We start from the raw sequence: 17,933 nt of genomic DNA, 5'->3' as shown, positions 1-17,933 counted from the left end.
GCTAAACGCAGCCCCCTACAGACTGATGAACTGAGGAAATACGTTCAGCCCCCCAAAGGCCTCAGTCGTCACAAAGCAATAACAGCAGAGAATAGCCAGAAAGCTCGAACACTGTTTGGGTTCAGGGTGTGTTTTGTTTTGTTTTGCCTTCACTTTAAACAGCCGGAACCTGCTTCAGGCTAAAATTAGTGAAGAATTGTTCTCTGTGAGGTTGAAGGTTTAAATGAATAACCCAGCAACACTTCATGTGGAGATGCATTATGGGATGGATGCAGTAGATAGTATTCTACGATGTGAAAGTCAGGATATTTTTTATTAATCTCTGTTGCACATATTTATCTAGTGTTTATAATATGTAGATTTTCCACCTGATACCATGAATATTATTAAGCTCTTTCAACCAATAAGAACTGGTCTTACTGCATTTGTCACCAAAGAACAGCAAAGACAGTTTTTCCTCAACAAACATTCTTCTTGACAAATACTGTTAATGGTTAATTAATGATGTTAATTAATGATGTCATTTTCCTTGAGTCAAGCGTTACGTTTTTCCTTCCATCTCATATTTATCACCTTTACTGCTAATTCTGCTTTGTATCAGTGTACTCACGGCTGTGGCAAGGTGTTGAGATTCAGTTTGATTTGGCCTCACATGCATTAGAGGCCCAACAAGGAAGGACCGTTATAATCAAAACATGGCTGTTATTTTTTATCTGTAGCCATTTTTATTTGGTGGGATGACTTTGATCTGGGCTGTTTAAAGTACAACTGACCTGTTCCACAGTGAGCGGTGTGGAGATCTCCTCGCCCCTGAGGATCATGGACCGGTGCGTCAGGACCTCGGCAACCTGATCCGAGTTCAGCCCCAAGAGTTCAGACGTCCAGCTGAGTGCTGCCAACAAATGAAACACACCGTTAACGACTTTGGACGTAAAATGTCATTTTAAGTGGAGGAAACCAGACTTTACACATCGTGTTTATTTAACTGGTCCTCATTCACACCATCACTGTCGTCAGCATCCTTTCCATTTGGCTTTTGACCTTGAAATGCATTAGCTAAAGGTGAAGTCACGGTGAAAGCAGATGAAAGTTTAAAACAGTCAGAAATTAAAGTTTTAACATGCGGAGACAACGTTAATAACAGCTTAGATCACAGGTGTCAAACTCCAGGCCTCGAGGGCCGGTGTCCTGCAGGTTTTAGATGTGTCCTTGATCCAACACAGGTGATTTAAATGGCTAAATGACCTCCTCAACATGTCTTGAAGTTCTCCAGAGGCCGGCTAATGAACTGATCACTTGATTCAGGCGTGCTGACCCACGGTGAGATCTAAAACCTGCAGGACACCGGCCCTCGAGGCCTGGAGTTCGACACCCCTGGCTTAGATCCTGGGTTTGTTTGTGCCCTGAAGTCTGAATATTTTACTCTGAATGAAAAGTGAAACCAAACTAATGACAAGCTGTGGAAGTATTTAGTTCTAATCTTCCCAAACAAACACTTTGAACATTTTGTTTGTAAGTAAAAAAAAAAAAATCCCAGTGCTTTGTTTCAAACGTGGTTAAGTTTAATCATGAGAACTACTTTGTTGACAACAGTGCCAGACTTATGTGTTTGTAGGACCATAATTAGCTCGCCAAAGTTCATTGTAACCATATGAAGAAAAAAGTGTGGAGGGGAAGGGTAAACTACCTGATTTGGAGGAAATCTGAGCCCCTCCGGCCGTCACGAACTCAATGTTTCCCGTGTGGAGGATCCCAGCCAGGAGGCGCAGGATCTCGTTGATGTTCTCCTCTGTGAATTGCATCGTTCGCATGGCGTTCTGGGAACCGCAAACACACGAGGAGAAAAGAACGGATGAAAACCTCAGGTCGCCTCTGTTTAAATTCTCACCAGCTGACTTTGTTTCTTTTGGGTGGAAGTTGCTGTTAGACACAATCCGTCCTGAGAAGCTGTAAAGACTTTAGGGCGTTCTTTGAGGTTTGGACTGATTTAAAGCCATAAGTCTGATGCAGTAATTTCAGCTTCCAGTCACCAGGATCAAACGTTTCTTACTCTGACTTGTGATTATGAATCATGAGTACCATACAGAAATATCATTTATGTCAAACTATGAGGGAAAAGGAAAAATATGAGCAGTCTAAATGTTCGCCACATTTTAAATTTGACCAAAACCAAATGTTTTGGAACACAGCACACACAGTAAAGTGCAAATAACTGTTACTTTGAGCCTTAAATCAGTAAATGCAACATAATCACGCGCACCAGAACATCCTGAAAAGTGCCCTTGTCGTTGATTGTCTTGTCATCCTGGCAGCTGGACTGTCTCAGGTAGTGATAGCTGTCAGGATGGGTCAACCCGAACGCCTCTGCAGACACACAAACACACTAATTACAACATCTACGACACATTTGAACCACGTTAGCTTTCTGCTCTTTCTGTGCCTGACGTCTGTTTGCACCGACTCATAACTTCATCTGTGTTAACCTTCCTACTTAAATGCTTATTAAATGAAATGATGGTGTTTTCCCCTCATTCACCTCTCTGCTGGTTGTTGGTTCCTGCTAATATGGCGTAGAAAATGTGGTAGTTTCTCTCCCCTGGGTTCTGCCTGACCACTCGGTTCTGCAGAGGAAGAGGAGAGTTAATATATATCTTCACATCAAAACTAATGCTAATTTTCAGATTTGACCAAACACACACAACTGAACCCAAAGATGGTGTGCTTTTACAACAAGATAACAAAAAACTCCATGGAGCTGCTTGCACCTCCCTTCTTTACAAACATATTTCACAAAGTGAAAATGTGAAGTGAAACCTATCTGTTAAAACTCGCTTTTGGTTGATTTTGTTTTATTTTAGATTTTAATGTCTGTTTTCTGCCTCTGTAAAGCACTTTGTGATTTTATCTCGAAAGGTGCTATATAAATACAATTTTATTTATTATTTATTATTAAAACCAGCAGCCTCCATCACTCCTGGAGGAAGGAAGAAGAACACTCACCTTTTCTAAGAGGTCTGCAGCCACAAAAGTGTCAAGTGTCAAGGCACAAAACAGTCAGAAAAAGCCTGAACGCACAAAACTGCAAAGAAATCTGCAGAAATGTTCAAATAGGACAACTTAAGCAAAGACCAGCATTAAAATGTATTAAAAATTTGATCAATTCTGTGTTTACCAGCTAGTTAAACGTTGCATGAATTGCACATAAACACAGAAATAAAGATGAAGGAATAACAGCATCAAACAAACAGTCAAATCAGTTTTATTCTCAATTCTAAAAAGTGGTTATTATGACTAATTTACATACTCTTTGTAATCCATGTTACAATCCTCCTAATGAAGTGCTAATAAACGAACAGGAAGCTGTGGCTCTCTCCTGCTTGCTGTATTTTTACCCTTGACAGCAGTTTTGCTAACCCCTTACAGCACGGCCTCCTTTTATGCTAAGCCTGCGCAGGAAACGAGCAGGGAAAGGAAGCGTAGGCCACTTAACATCAAGTTGGTTTTAAAGGATACAGTCGACAATCTTGCCTCCCTGGATGTTGCCTTTCTGGCTGACATGCAGCTGGACGAACTTCCCAAATCGGCTGGAGTTGTTGTTGTACACCGTCTTGGCGTTCCCGAAGGCCTCCATGATGGGACTTTAGAGTGAAGAAAGGACGCGATCATTAACCAGGAAAGCAATTGAGCCATTACCCCATAGCACTACGGTGTAACTTACCTGCTCTCCAGCAGCGCCTCCTCCACATGTGATGTCTTGTCTCGGGATGATACTTCCAGCGAGTGTTGGCTCATAGCTGACAGGAACTTCAGGATCAGTTTGGTGCTTTCTGTTTTACCAGCGCCGCTCTCTCCACTGAGGGAAAGAAAAATAAACAATCATGAAGATGCCTCAGAAATGAAGCAGTGATGTCATAAGAAGATTCATTTAATGCATTTCTTTAGCAGGTTTCAAATCGCACTTATAGTTTTGGTTATATGTTGAATTGAATATTAGCGTTCCACACACAGCTCATGGCATCGAGATGTTCAGGGGAAATATTCAAACCCAACCACTAGATGGCGCACTGGGCACTGCTAACTGACTTAGGATCCCTGGCTCATGTAGTGAAACTGGTCAATGAATCAAATCACAGGTGAAAGTCAATATGATAAAAATAAGAAGTGAATAAACAGAACATAAAAGCCACTGGAGGCTTGAAAAACTGATTCATGTGGGAAACAAAACAGCAAAAATGAGGAACTAATAGTTAAAAATGGCTCCTTTTGCTTTTTCTAGCCCCACATTTTTATTCATACACTCTACTAGAGCAGCTTTGGATGATTAACGAGCATCAAACAGAACAGCAGGTGGGTTTGACCTCTCTGCTCAAAGACAGACAGATCGGTGAGCAACGAGGGTCGACAAAACTGCCTGAAATGCAGCAAGCTCATGCACAATGAAGCACACAATTCAATGACCATTGCAACAATGATTAAGTTTTATTCTATAAATAGAGAAAAAGCATCATTTAGTCACGGATAGTCATTCAACAGCTACAGTCCTTTATAATAACCCCACTTTATTTCACAGGCAGGGGCTGTGTGTATATGGGGCAGCAAACTGCACACACTCAGAGCCAACGCTTACAACAGCCACTCTCCACGCGCTGTGCTGATGACTGTGATTTTTGCAAGTCAAACCACCTGACAAGCTTCATCTGCCTGAACCACAATCACTTTCATCCCACTACAGACTTGGTCAGATGCCTGAGGTACATTAACCCTTTAAGACCTACCATAGAACCAAGTCCGCCAGAGCTTATATTATATGTTTACCTGCTGTGGAGCCATTTTTGGGAGCATTTCAAGTTGATATACATCAATACAACCATTATAGCCTAAATTTTAATAATATGTCTGCATTAAGTGCATAGTAATTACATAAATTGCAAAAAAGTGCAATAAACTACAAAAAAATTGAAAATCGTTTTTGTTTTTTTAACATATATTTCTAGTTAGAGAAATTTAAGAGGCTTATCCCTCAAAACTGTAAATACAAAAAAGTTGCACAAAATAGTTTCCCACCACAGGAAATTTATTTTGAGTGTCTTCATAGTTTTATTTTTGAAATACACCAATTTTATATACTGCAGGAAAAACGAATATAAATATTATAATGCAAATTTGCAAAAAAGCAGCATATGCATCAAAATAAACTATTTCCAGCAGTGCAATATGAGTCCTAAGCATCCCAGAAACGACACAGAAAGTCATAAAGTCAAACATAACTTTTAAAAACACCAGTATAGGCTCATGAGGCCCTGATGGTAAAAAAAAAAAAAACTACATTTCCGCGAAAATGACGTCACTTTCGGTTTCGGGCAGGTAATGGAGGACATGCGAAAGTTCGCTCTGACGTCTATTCCAACGTAGGAAGTGTTACAAACAGCTGATCGGATCGGCAAAGCGTGTTTCTGGAATATTATGTTTGTGTTGCTGCAAGCGCTTTTTATGCAGTTTTTGCAAAGCTATATGTGGAAGGAAACTGTGACCGAGGACAAGCTGATGGCATAAGATGTAAGTACAACTCCTCAGGTTTCATGTGCAAAAAAAATTATTGCGCTAGCTCACGTGGTTGCAGAGCTACCAGGATTTAAAAATAGTTACGCAAAACAGAGCGTGCCCGCTCCGACCGGTTTTAAAGGGTTAAACACAACACAACTAACAGAAATGGACAGAAAGGGGTGAATCACCCAACATAACGCCCAGCTGCACCTCTACTACTGTAATCGGTAACACAACTTTCTTGTCAAACACAGCAGGACACCCTCACGTACATCACAGTGACATTTAACGTGAACCTGGCAACCCACAGCCAAACAGTGTGAGGTTCAGGCGAGTCGCGTTAATAATCAACCCTGAAAACGTAGACGCCGAGAGCAACCCCCGACTGTTAGATTACTCCCCCCAAAAATACATTATTCAACAGACACACTAAAGACCTGTAAGAAGTTACACTTAGTGGTCATAAGTCAGACAACTACAGCAGTAACAGCTCCTCTGACCTTTTCTGGAAGCCTGGGAGAAAATCAGTTTGAAGGAAACATCAGAGCGTGCTAAGTAGACTGAAAAGAAATCCATGCAAGTCAGAATCACCAGCAGAATATTTTATTAATCCCTGAGGAAATGATGTAGTTACAGTTGCTCCAACTTACAAAGTATAACAAAATAGTTCTGATATATACAAATAGCTCAATTTATAAATATGCTACTAGTAGGTAAAAGACGGATGTAGTTTGGAAGTCTGTGAAATAAATGTAGAATTGACCTAAACCTGCACTTATAGAAATGACAAACGGGGGGCGACACCTCTGGATGCAAAAAGAAGTAAATGCATAGAAGTCTATGGAAAAATGACCCTCAGTTCTTTACTGTGACCTCAGTAAACAATGATGAGTTTGTGAATGACATATCAGGATAATTTGGATCATGAATCAGCATCCATGGGGATAATAAAGCAGCCGGCCAATCTTTTGACTGAAAAACTGCCACTTTATAAGTAAGAAGTGTCCCTTTGCTGGCATCTGTACTTTTAAATCAATATAAAGATAAAGGCGAGAATACTTCGTTTTACTTAGTTTGGTGGGATGAGCAGGAGATCTGGGCTGAATAATTAAATCAGAATGTGGTAAAACTTTTAAACTTTATTCAAAGAAAAATTAATCAAACTTTTTAAGCTGCCTTTAAAAAAAAAAAGATCTGATTTGTGTTTGCGTCCCACTGAACATGGAAATGAAAGCTCTGGCTTCCTCTCTGTTCATTTAGGCAGTAGATATGCCTTACCCAGAGGCATTTCCAAGACGACCCCTGAGTTACAAGATTATTTTCACTCAAATCTAGAACCAATGTGAAAACCATTATCGTCAACATATCTTCAGTGTGTTTTTGTTGGGTGGGAGCCTTAATTAAACGTCTCCTATGTGACCTAACCCACGAGGAGGAAGCACCACAGCACGCTTGCTTGCTTTTGTTATGAAATCCTGTTTATGACACCTCAAAACATCATTTTTTTTAAATGAGAGTTTCTCTCACATCTGCAAACATTTGGTGACAGTAGATGGGACTTTATTTAGGAAGAAAACTCTTCATTTGGATAATGGCTGGGTGACTCCCCTCAGAGAGATCACAGTGTTTGACATGTGGTTTTTCCTGCTGGTTGCTCCTTTACCACTGAACAGACGTGTTTCTGTGTTCTGGTTTGTTCTGGGAGGAGAAAAAAGCCTGAAAGAAACTAAGGATGGGACTAAAAACATTTATGGATATTTTTTAGCCTTAGTTCAGCTACAGTAACATTTTTCTTTTTCTTTTCTTTTTCATTTTTATTGTTTTTCTAGCTCATCTAAGCTAAGTCAGGCTGAGAGTTCAGTACAAGGATGTTGTAACTTGGATCTTATGTGCATTAAAACAGCCCATTAAACTTGTTAGCTGACTAGGAAAAGGTCAATCAGCAACAGCTCTGGGGGGCGGAGTCAGTTTTGGCACAAAGAATTGGGAATTTAATCTGTTTTTGGTATAAAACGTTGACACTGTTGAATACTTCAAAGTGGATACATCTGCTTTAACTTTGTTAACTAAATAACTGATATATCAAAAAATTATTTTTCACATTATGATCATCTGTGACCGACTTTCTTTCCTTCATTTAAAATAATCCTCTCAGAATCTGCACATTACCGAAGAGGCAAAGACTTAAAGGTCGATTAAAGTCCTCTGCTCATAAGCAGATACTACAAAAATATTACAACACCTTGGAAACTAATTGGATGCATGCTTTAATAATGACGCTGGCAGCAAATTGAGGAAATTCCACTTGAAGAGAGGCAGTGGGAAACATATGGACGGGGTTGCATTACAACAGATCGTCCTCTCGAGGCATCATGGTGGTTCAGAGGCCTGATGTACATACCACACAGTCACAGCACCATGAAACACATTCATGCTCTTTACATCACCTCGCCTACCACTGACGGCTAATCTGATAACACACAAATGTTCTTTGTTACCCGACAACTACACCAGGTGATCTGACAGCCATCCTGCTGAACTTCTCTTTTATTTGACATGTAGATGACTTTGTATGTGGGAAAGTGGAAAGATACCATCTCATTTACATCTAAAGACTGCAAAACATTATTCAGATATTTAACTTTCTATTACAAATATTATGAGTGATTATCAGCTTAGGGATAAAATCCCTTTACACGTGCATTTAATGCATATTTTGGATCTAGGCACTGCTGGAAATAGTTTATTTTGATGCCGTTTTCTTTGGAAATTTGCGTCATAGGATTGTTTTTTTGTTTTTCCTGCAGTGTATAAAAATTGCTGTATCTCCAAAATAAAACTATGAAGACACTCAAAATAAATTTCCTGTGGTTGTAAACTATTTTGTGCAACTTTTTTGTATTTAAAGTTTTGAGGGATAAAATTTAATATTTTATCCCTCAAAACTTTAAATACTTAATATTTAATAATAAAATTTCTCCAAGTAGAAATATATGTAAAAAAACAAAACAAAAACGATTTTCATTTTTTTTGTGGTTTATTGCACTTTTTTACAATTAATGTAGTTACTATGGACTTAATGCAGACATATTATTAAAATATGGGCTATAACAGTTGTATTGATGTATATCAACTTGAAATGCTCCCACAAATGGCTCCACAGCATGTAAACATATAATATAAGCTCTGGCAGACTTGGTTCTATGGTAGGTCTTAAAGGGTTAAATAAATATCGTCAAATAATCGAGATCTCAATTTCAGTGAAAATAATCGTGATTATCATTTTTGCCATAATCGAGCAGCCCTATTTGGATCTATAAATTTAAAGTATTTTAAATTCAAATTATTTAGAGCATAAACGTCATAGCAACCTCCAGCCTGAAGGCGCTTCTGCACTGACTTCACTTTTTGGACCTTAATGCTTTCGATTTTACTTTTATTGTTAAAAAGTCTTTGTTGGTTTTAGGAAAAGTTTATGGTTTGGGTTACAGCGTTTTAGTTGATAAATGTACAACTAGAAATAATGTTTAAACCTTATTTATGTGTGTGATGGCTGCACTTACAGCCACACAGTGGTAATACCCACCATGTTAGTGTAGAGGCTTATAAGTAACATCGCATTCACATTTGTTTTTCTTTAAATATAGGAATTAATTTACAGGACAATAAATAACTGGTTTTGGTTTAGAGTTCATTCACATAACACTGTATTCTAAAATAAGTGCGCACATTTTAGTTTACACTGTTATGTGTGATTAATCTTTTGTTTTCTGAGTTACCTTAGTTGCAGCTGTTCCAGTCCCTTGATTAAGGAGCCAAGAGGTGGAAAAGGGGCGGAGCCAGCTTTAAAGGAAGACTGCAAATTGGTTCATGCCATAACTCGGGACCATGGGGGGGAATTGGAGTTCATTATGTTAGGTTTAGTTAGGTTTTGTGTGTTTTACCCCTTCTCCTGTTTTTGTGGGCTGATCAGCCACTATTTAAGTTTGAGTTTGAGTTATCAGTAGTGTTGTTAACTTTGAGTAGAGTTCTGTTATTTTGACCTCTTTTATGGGCCCAAGATTTTGATTCTTTTTGCATGAGTTAACCAATGTTGTTGGTGTTTTTTGGGTTAAATAAAAAATCATTTTTTTGGACTTTAACCTGTGCCTAAGTTTCTTTCACTGCTCCATCACAATGTGAAACTGCCTCAACAAAGTAGTGAGAAAACCTATTTGTGGGTCGTCTTAAAAAGCAGAGCTTTGACAGCCTTGTCGTCGTCTCTTGGACAGTACTTTGGGAAACACTTGCTTTTGCCGAGTTTTATAAATAAAGTTGAACTTGTGGCCACATCCTTAAAGCCAGTGTCACATTCCTGATGGACACAGAACAGGACTGGAGGTAACATAAACTCTCTGGGTGACTTGCAATAACTTCTGACATGAACAGGCAGCGCATGAGTGTCGATGTTATGACAGAAGAGACTGCAGTTAAAAAAGGTGGGAAATGAAGTTTTGGTGATTCAAACGGCAGATCTCAGCAGCGCGTCTCACCAACAGCAGGTCAAACTTTAAAGGCTTTCACATGTGACTCATTTGAATAACTTCTACACAAATGGGCAAATCAGAAAAGACTTCTGGCAGAGAGCCATTTTTACAGTCCAATTTTAGGTCCCCACAAAGAGCCTAAACAGGTACACACACACACACGGAGCTATACAGCACCCTGCTTTTGTACTAATCCCTGGCTCCCCCCGTGTTGTTGCCACCCAAGGCAAAAGCCCCCCCACAGGCAGGAAGGAGGGAGTCTGCAGCCAGGCGACTGATTGTGTTGGACGAACTGCCTCCACAGCTCTGGGCCTCACTCAGACTCTTTGTACTGAGGCAAAGAGCCTCAGTTTCTGCTACAGAGTGAAAGAGTTTCTGAGCAGGGAAGAGAAACGGAGATGAGGAGCGACACGCAAAGAGAGAAGAGGAAAAAAATCTGTCTACACAAGTAATTTAATCGGCTCTTTTCACTGGGACAAAAAGGTGAAATGTTCTCATCGACCGATAGAAGCTGTTTTCATAAAAGAAGATTAAGATTGAATTACTCGTGGAGCTGGTGTGGAATGCACCTCGTAAGGTTCGACGGGCACCTCTGCACGTCAGGTCCTCCACACTTACAGACTGCTGTGAATTCAACAGATACTTGATTATATCTCACCCTGTCTATGCCTATTAACCCTTAACAGTAAATAACTAGACCACATTGCATCATGGGACGTTCAGATGGGCTCACACTCTATATTTATTATTTTATTGTTGTTTCTAATCTGCTGTGTAAGTTAGGGGTGTCCAGAGGATCTGCAACATTTGCATTCATTTAACCAATATGTTGACAGTAAAGCAAATATTAACGGACCCACTAGCATATTTTAGTAAATCATACTATGAATGCTGAATTAACTACACTTCACGTTTTTTTGTCACTTTAAACATGTAAAAATCGAGAATTAAAATAAGAAATAATGTGCAGCCGGAAATATAAAAACTTAGAGGGAAATATTTTGTTTTATTGTCTTTAGTGAGTCTCTGTTCTTCCTCAATACACAGATTTATAAACAGGTGAGGACCTCCTTCCTCTTCATCACACAAAGCCTCCTGTTTTAGATTATTGCCAACATTGCACACTATAAAATGATAAGAAGCATAGACGTGTGAGTGATAAAGGCATACAGGTTATTGCATGAAAAAAAATTTGCATTTTTCAAGAAAGAAATACTTGTTAGCAACTCAAAAAACACATGATCACCATTTGGAGTTGATAATCGGAAGGCCAATTAAAAACGAATGCATCATTCATTACAAAAAATTGTGGGTAATTTATAAATGGCAGCATCCAATAACACTGATAACACTGGATCCTTACAACGACATCCAAACAAAATCAAATCTCAGACCAAAAGTTGCTCAAGTTGATAAACGAGGCTGCTGGTGATGTGTGATGTGTGACGGGGAGAAAAGGTGTGAGAACACGGTATTAATAAAAGTACATGAAGACAAAGCCATTTCCTGCACTACACAGTCGATGTATGAACACAAACTTTGGCATATTTACACTGTGCTGTTGTGCTGAGTGCTTTCTTGTGTGTGAACAGTTTGAGATTAGATAAGAGACGCGATGATAGGCTGACCAGACGTCTGCAGATGGTGCAACTCAGGAAGTTTCGTCTGATTATCAGAGTGAAGTGGAGCCCAAGTGCAGCTAAGCCTGAGCTTAGACTGAAGTGCGACTCGTGCTAAAAATCTAACCCTGTATAAAGGATTAGACCTTTTTCTTCCAGCCCAGCGTCAGACTAATGTCAAAATACCCACAGCTGGAGTTTTCAATCTGAGCCCAGACAGCTGTGCTGATCGAGTCTCTGCTGCTTACTTATCCAACAATGGACTGAGTTCAAGGTGTTTTTCTTTAGGCACCAATGCCCCCTATAGCAGCACCGCCTCTTACCCTACCAGTGTTTGCAACAGCCTTTACTTTCATGTGACACCAACCTCCTCCACAGCATCCAGGATCAGGTCACCAGTCCAGTCTGGATGCCCCCACAGATGGTGAATGATTAAAACCTTCCCCAGCTTTTAGAGCATCTTTAATGGGATCTCGTGAGTATTTTAAGTTACTGGGATGCGTCATTATTTAACGTGAAACTCATGAAAAGGCACCGATGCTTATTTCTACATGTAAACGCTGATAAAACGCAAAAACACCATAAAACTTCACATTTAGAAAACTGCTCGTCTCGTGTTACACCTAAATCTGCACAGTTATGTTTCCGCTCCACCGGGCTCTCTTCCTTTGCTATGATCCATTCCTTCCTTCGGTCACAAATTATGTGTCAGACGCTCAAAGCAGGCGAAACAGAGAAATCCTGCTGAATCCCAAGAGAAACCCTCTCAGGTATGTTTTCATAAGGCTTTGCTGCAGGGCTTTTGTGACCCCACATGCCTGAGTAATTAACAAGGCTGGAGACTATTGGGTTTGACCTGGCACCCACCTACGGGTCAGGAGGTCAGAAACAAACTGCTGGGGGAGGGAACCTGTAGGCTGGGCAGAAAAACACCTCGACAGCTTTGCAATTTAAAAATTAGAGCCTTTCTAGCCATAAAAAAAGCTCCCAAGAAGCCAAAGTTTTTTGCAAATGAAAAAGTTTGATTGTATTGAAGTTTCAGGCATGAGTGTGCTAGCTTCTGTTTTGTTCTTAAATGACAAACTGTCGAGTATTACAGTGTTCAAACACCCCGGCTGTCTGCTTAATATAACCATTTGTAAATGTTGAACCAATAACACGAGTGTTAGTGAGCTGCTCTAACAGCCGCCACTCTTCTGCCTTTAACCCTTTAAGACCTAACATAGAACCAAGTCCGCCAGAGCTTATATTATATTTTTACATGCTGTGGAGCCATTTTTGGGAGCATTTCAAGTTGCTATACATCAATACAACCATTACAGCCCAGATTTTAATAATATGTCTGCATTAAGTGCATAGTAATTACATAAATTGCAAAAAAGTGCAATAAACTACAAAAAAATTGAAAATCGTTTTTGTTTTTTTAACATATATTTCTAGTTAGAGAAATTTAAGAGGCTTATCCCTCAAAACTGTAAATACAAAAAAGTTGCACAAAATAGTTTCCCACCACAGGAAATTTATTTTGAGTGTCTTCATAGTTTTATTTTTGAAATACACCAATTTTTATATACTGCAGGAAAAACGAAAATAAATATTATGATGCAAATTTGCAAAAAAAGCAGCATATGCATCAAAATAAACTATTTCCAGCAGTGCAATATGAGTCCTAAGCATCCCAGAAACCACACAGAAAGTTATAAAGTCAAAGATAACTTTTAAAAACACCAGTATAGGCCCAAGAGGCCTTGATGGTATGACGTCACATCCGGTTTCGGGCAGGACATGGCGGACATGCGATAGTTCGTGCTGATGGACGCAGCAAGTGTTACAAACAGCTGATCGGATCGGCAAAGCGTGTTTCTGGAATATTATGTTTTTGTTGCTGCAAGTGCTTTTTATGCAGTTTTTGCAAAACTATATGTGGAAGGAAACTGTGACCGAGGACAAGCTGATGGCATAAGATGTAAGTACAACTCCTCCGGTTTCATATGCAAAAAAAATTATTGTGGTTGCAAAGCTACCGGGATTTAAAAATAGTTACGCAAAACAGAGCGTGCCCGCTCCGACCGGTTTTAAAGGGTTAATCTTTCATTCACATGTTGGAACCTGCCTGCAAAGGCTTGGTCTCATCCACAGCATTAATGAATCCATCACTTCTACTGTGTGATAAGGTGTTTCACAGTCTGCATTCCCAGTTCATCCCAGTAGAGCCGGACAGGGTCAAGGTCAGTGTTTACTGCAGGTCAGTCAAGTCCTGTCCCCGCAGTAACCTCCATACATGCAAGCCCCAAAAACTGGGTTCTGTACAAGGATTGAATTTATAGAAGTCACCTGTTCGTGTTCCATTTAGATTTAGATATAAACATATATATATATTTAGATTTAGGGCGTGGTTGCTTTTAATACAATTCTCTGATGAAGGCGTGGCTTATTCTGCAACACTAGAGTTGTAAGAATGCTACTGAGCCAACAAAGAAAGTGGGGTCATAAGAAATGGAGAGAAGTAGCTAATAAAATGTGAATTAGAGGTCTGCATCTCTGCTTTATTGCTTTATTATCCAAACTTAAACTTGCCATGGTGGCATCTTCTGCGCACAGCGAGCGTTTGGAGGTTTTCCAGGATTTTCTTTGCTGGCGGTTGGGAAATCTGCAGCAGCAGCTCAAAGGGGGGGCTTCCATTAAAACAATGTGTCTCGATGTAGGCAGGTAGCCGCATAATTGAAAACGCAGAGTGGCATTTATGAGCATTAATGAGCAGATGGCCTTGTGTTAGAGCTGGCCTCTTCCTCCTCCTCCTTCTCCTCTTCCACTTATTTTACACCGGCTTCTGTTTCATTCGCCTCCCCCTGACTGGATCTGATTACCCACAATCCCTAAATCCAGTGAGAGAAGCTTCCTGCCTCGCCTGAAAGTGCCAGCTTGCGATTTATAGCTCTTCTTCCTCCCTCTCTCTCTCACACACACCATGAAGCGATCCTTTCTGTGTATGGGTGGAGGTGCTGGCATGTTACGTGTTTTATGAGGGTCTGCACCGAGACCGCTTTGGTGATTTTGGGGGACCTGCAGGAGAAATGTGTGTGGGTGTCAGAGATCATTGTGAACCATGCCACGTACTGCGGCAGCTGGGCAGGACTTCAGCTCTGTGTTAAAATGATCCTCCACCCAAAGTCTAACTTCAGGGTATCAAAAATACGACCTTTATGAGCCTGAAAACCTGCCTGTAAAAAGTCTGCAGTCAGCTCTGTCGCGGAGGGCAACGACTGCGTCAGTGATCTGGTTTCAAGTAGAGATGGCACGATACCACTTTTTTATGTCCGATACCGATATCATAAATTTGGATATCTGCCGATACCGATATGAATCCGATATATAGTGTTTTTTAATCAATAAAATTGTTTTTTTAATATCTTGCTGCTTTTTGTATAAGTTTATACTCAAGTTAAAAAACAACAACAACACTAAAGCTATTCTGTTATACCTGTATGTAAAAAATACACTGCACCCAAAATATTTCATAGATCAGCAACACTGATCAATCTAATAAAGTTAAACCTGCTCCATCCTCCCTATTCTGGTATTTTAAAGAGTACTTAGCAGAAATATTAAGCAACCTAACTAATAGGGTTGCAAACTCCCAGCAAAAGAAAATAGGGAACCACCCTCCACCTCATGATGCTTAATCAACATAATCAACTTTAATTTGATGCAGGGTGAAAAAAATTCACAGAAAGAAATTATTTTTCAAGAATAATTAAATAGATTCAACATCTTTCTTCAACAGAACTGCAGACTGCACAGATGGTATCTTCCCAAAGGAAAAAGTACTATAGCTTACTAGGGTATATTAGACTTAACAGTTACTATATACAGTAATGGACTTCTATACATTTTACATCAGATTAAAACTTTGGGTGTAAGAGTCAGATAATTATTTATTAAAAGCTCGACATTTTAAATGAGAATAAGAAAGAAAAGTATGTCTTTGTGCCCCCTTTTCTCTGTTCATGCCCTATCGGCCCCCCTGGCTAAACTTTGCTAGATCCGCCCCTGCACAGTTACAGCCGTCAGTTACGTAGAAAAAGATCCTGGTGTAGAAAATAATATTAAATAAATTCTAACAACAGCTTATCAAGCTTAAACGTGCTGCTGTTGTTCAGCCGCTGGTTTCCTCTTTCTGGTGAGAAGTGGGCCAAAAACTAAGAAGAGAGACGGACTCTCGACAGAAAAGCCGATCAGCTGATCATTGATCAGTTTCAGGAAGTAGCAGCAGGAGAGAGAGAGAGAGGCAGTCGCGCCATATATCGGTTGTTAAGCTTAACGTGGGAATGCTTTACAAACATTCAGAGATGAACTTACACACTTGCTTTACTTCTCTCTGGGAAAACTTCCTCGGAGATGAAATGTTTGCTAGCAAGGCTACAAATACACACAGCGGCTCTATCACGTGACCACACTGCTCCGACGTGCTACGGTTATGAGCCGAGTTACGCCGTGTCGCAAGTTTTGTGAGGAGCTTTTTTGATATTTAATGGATCGGATTACATTTTTTATTTCTCGCCGATATCCGATCCAGTAATTTAGGTCAGTATCGGACCGATACCGATACGTAATATCGGATCGGTCCATCTCTAGTTTCAAGTATTGGTTGTCTCACTCTTTGCCACTGAAATGCATTTAAATTATCTTTTTAAATGCACGTACAGTAAAGTCAGTAATTCAGTCACATTTCATTTGACCCAGTTCAACACACTGCAGCCAATCGGACGTGGTTAGAAAGTTAGAAATAAGCTGCTTTAGCGGGAGATCACATATGAGAGGCAGTATTTACACACTCAGGTCTTTCTTCACTGCCACTCATTAATAACTGCACTTAATGGATCCTGTGTTGACTAATTAAATGATATCGTTTGATATATGATGTTAAATGACTCAGTGTTAGTTTTGTTTGGTTACAGAGAGGACATCGTGTGTTTTCAGTGACCACCACAGACCACGACTAAAACAGCCTCAGTTCTGATCCTCGGTCAAAAAGTCGCCCACACAGCCGGCAGCGGCCCTCAGGAGAAACACAAGGTGGTTAAATGAAAAAAAGGGGGGGCGTTCTCTTCCCCTCCCTGCAATTATTCACAGCCTCACACATCCATCACTCAGAGTGGGGAGTGGGAGGCCACCACTTCATGAGCTCAGATGTGAAAGTATAAAAGCAGACAAATTCTGAGGTATAGATGCACGGGCAGATGGGGTTTAGAGGTGGGGGCGGCACAGCGGCGAGGTGGTTAGCGCTGTCGCCTCACAGTCCAGGGTTGGAAACCAGTTTAGGGCTTTTCTGTGTTTTCATGTTCTCTCTGTGTTTACGTGGGTTCTGCAGACACTCCGAGAACATTGAATTTTCTTTTAATTCAAAGATCGTCTCGCATTCAGAGTCCAGTGGAAAAGTCAATATCTATATGTGTTTTTCACAAAGCGCTGCCAAGTCTAAGCGTTTTATTCCTTTGCAAAGTTTAAAAGTCTACCTTCAGGGTAACAATTAGCAGCTAATTAGCAGCTCAGAGGCAGTAAAACACTGACAGAAAACAAACCCAGTGCTTAGAAGTGAAAGTCTTAAACTTCCCTGCCTGAGGGGTCCAAAAGAAAAAAAGAAAGAAACTCTGGTAGTTTAAAACAAGTTATTTAAGAGTAATAGTAAATTCTGTATGTAAGTATATTGGTAAGTATAGCGTTAAGCATATAGTGGTCAGGCTGTCAGTGTTTGAGCTCTTCCATTGTAACCACCCTCATTTCCTATTTCGCAACATTGTAACCAGCTGAATTCTTAAGACAATGGAGCAAATAAAAAGCTGCAACATCGAACCTCAAAATATTCAGAACACGAAACCAATCAGAGAAGAGGACAATCAAGCAGTGCAGAGTGTACCTTGGAAAGCTCAGTGTGTCATTTACTCTATTTTAACAGACAGAAAAGCATCAGGTTGTTGAGACAACAGCTAAAGGTCACGGCTGTGGTCTGCGGTCTGTCCTCTCTGGCCTGGATGACTTCACGTGCTGCTGTTGCTGTCATGGAAAAAAATTACACAACTGAACTGTCGGCTTTATTTTTCTTTCAACTTTTCACAATCTGTGGTGAATTTAAAAAGTTTCACAAGCTCCGTTCCCCTTTGTTAAAAATGTTCCACAGTTTTGTCCAATATACAAGAAAAGCGAAAGGTGATGAAGACAAACACAAAGCAGATCCACGGCAGCG

The 17,933-nt window shown here is 40.1% G+C and overlaps 1 protein-coding gene across 1 annotated transcript in view; it reads right to left on the bottom strand.

Annotated features, from left to right (window-relative positions):
• myo10 (myosin X) overlaps positions 1–17,933 on the bottom strand; it is a 165,468-nt gene that overhangs the window by 49,245 nt on the left and 98,290 nt on the right. Inside the window, 7 exon segments of the mRNA XM_085141052.1 lie at positions 774–892; positions 1,688–1,817; positions 2,261–2,364; positions 2,537–2,621; positions 3,001–3,014; positions 3,514–3,638; positions 3,719–3,853. Coding sequence (XP_084997178.1) covers positions 774–892; positions 1,688–1,817; positions 2,261–2,364; positions 2,537–2,621; positions 3,001–3,014; positions 3,514–3,638; positions 3,719–3,853 — 712 coding nt within the window.

This window comes from Neolamprologus multifasciatus, chromosome 18 (genome assembly GCF_963576455.1).
Source record: "Neolamprologus multifasciatus chromosome 18, fNeoMul1.2, whole genome shotgun sequence".
NCBI classification, from domain to species: Eukaryota; Metazoa; Chordata; class Actinopteri; order Cichliformes; family Cichlidae; genus Neolamprologus; species Neolamprologus multifasciatus.
Note: the sequence above shows the minus strand (reverse complement) of the source record. Positions and strands in the feature narration are given on the sequence as shown.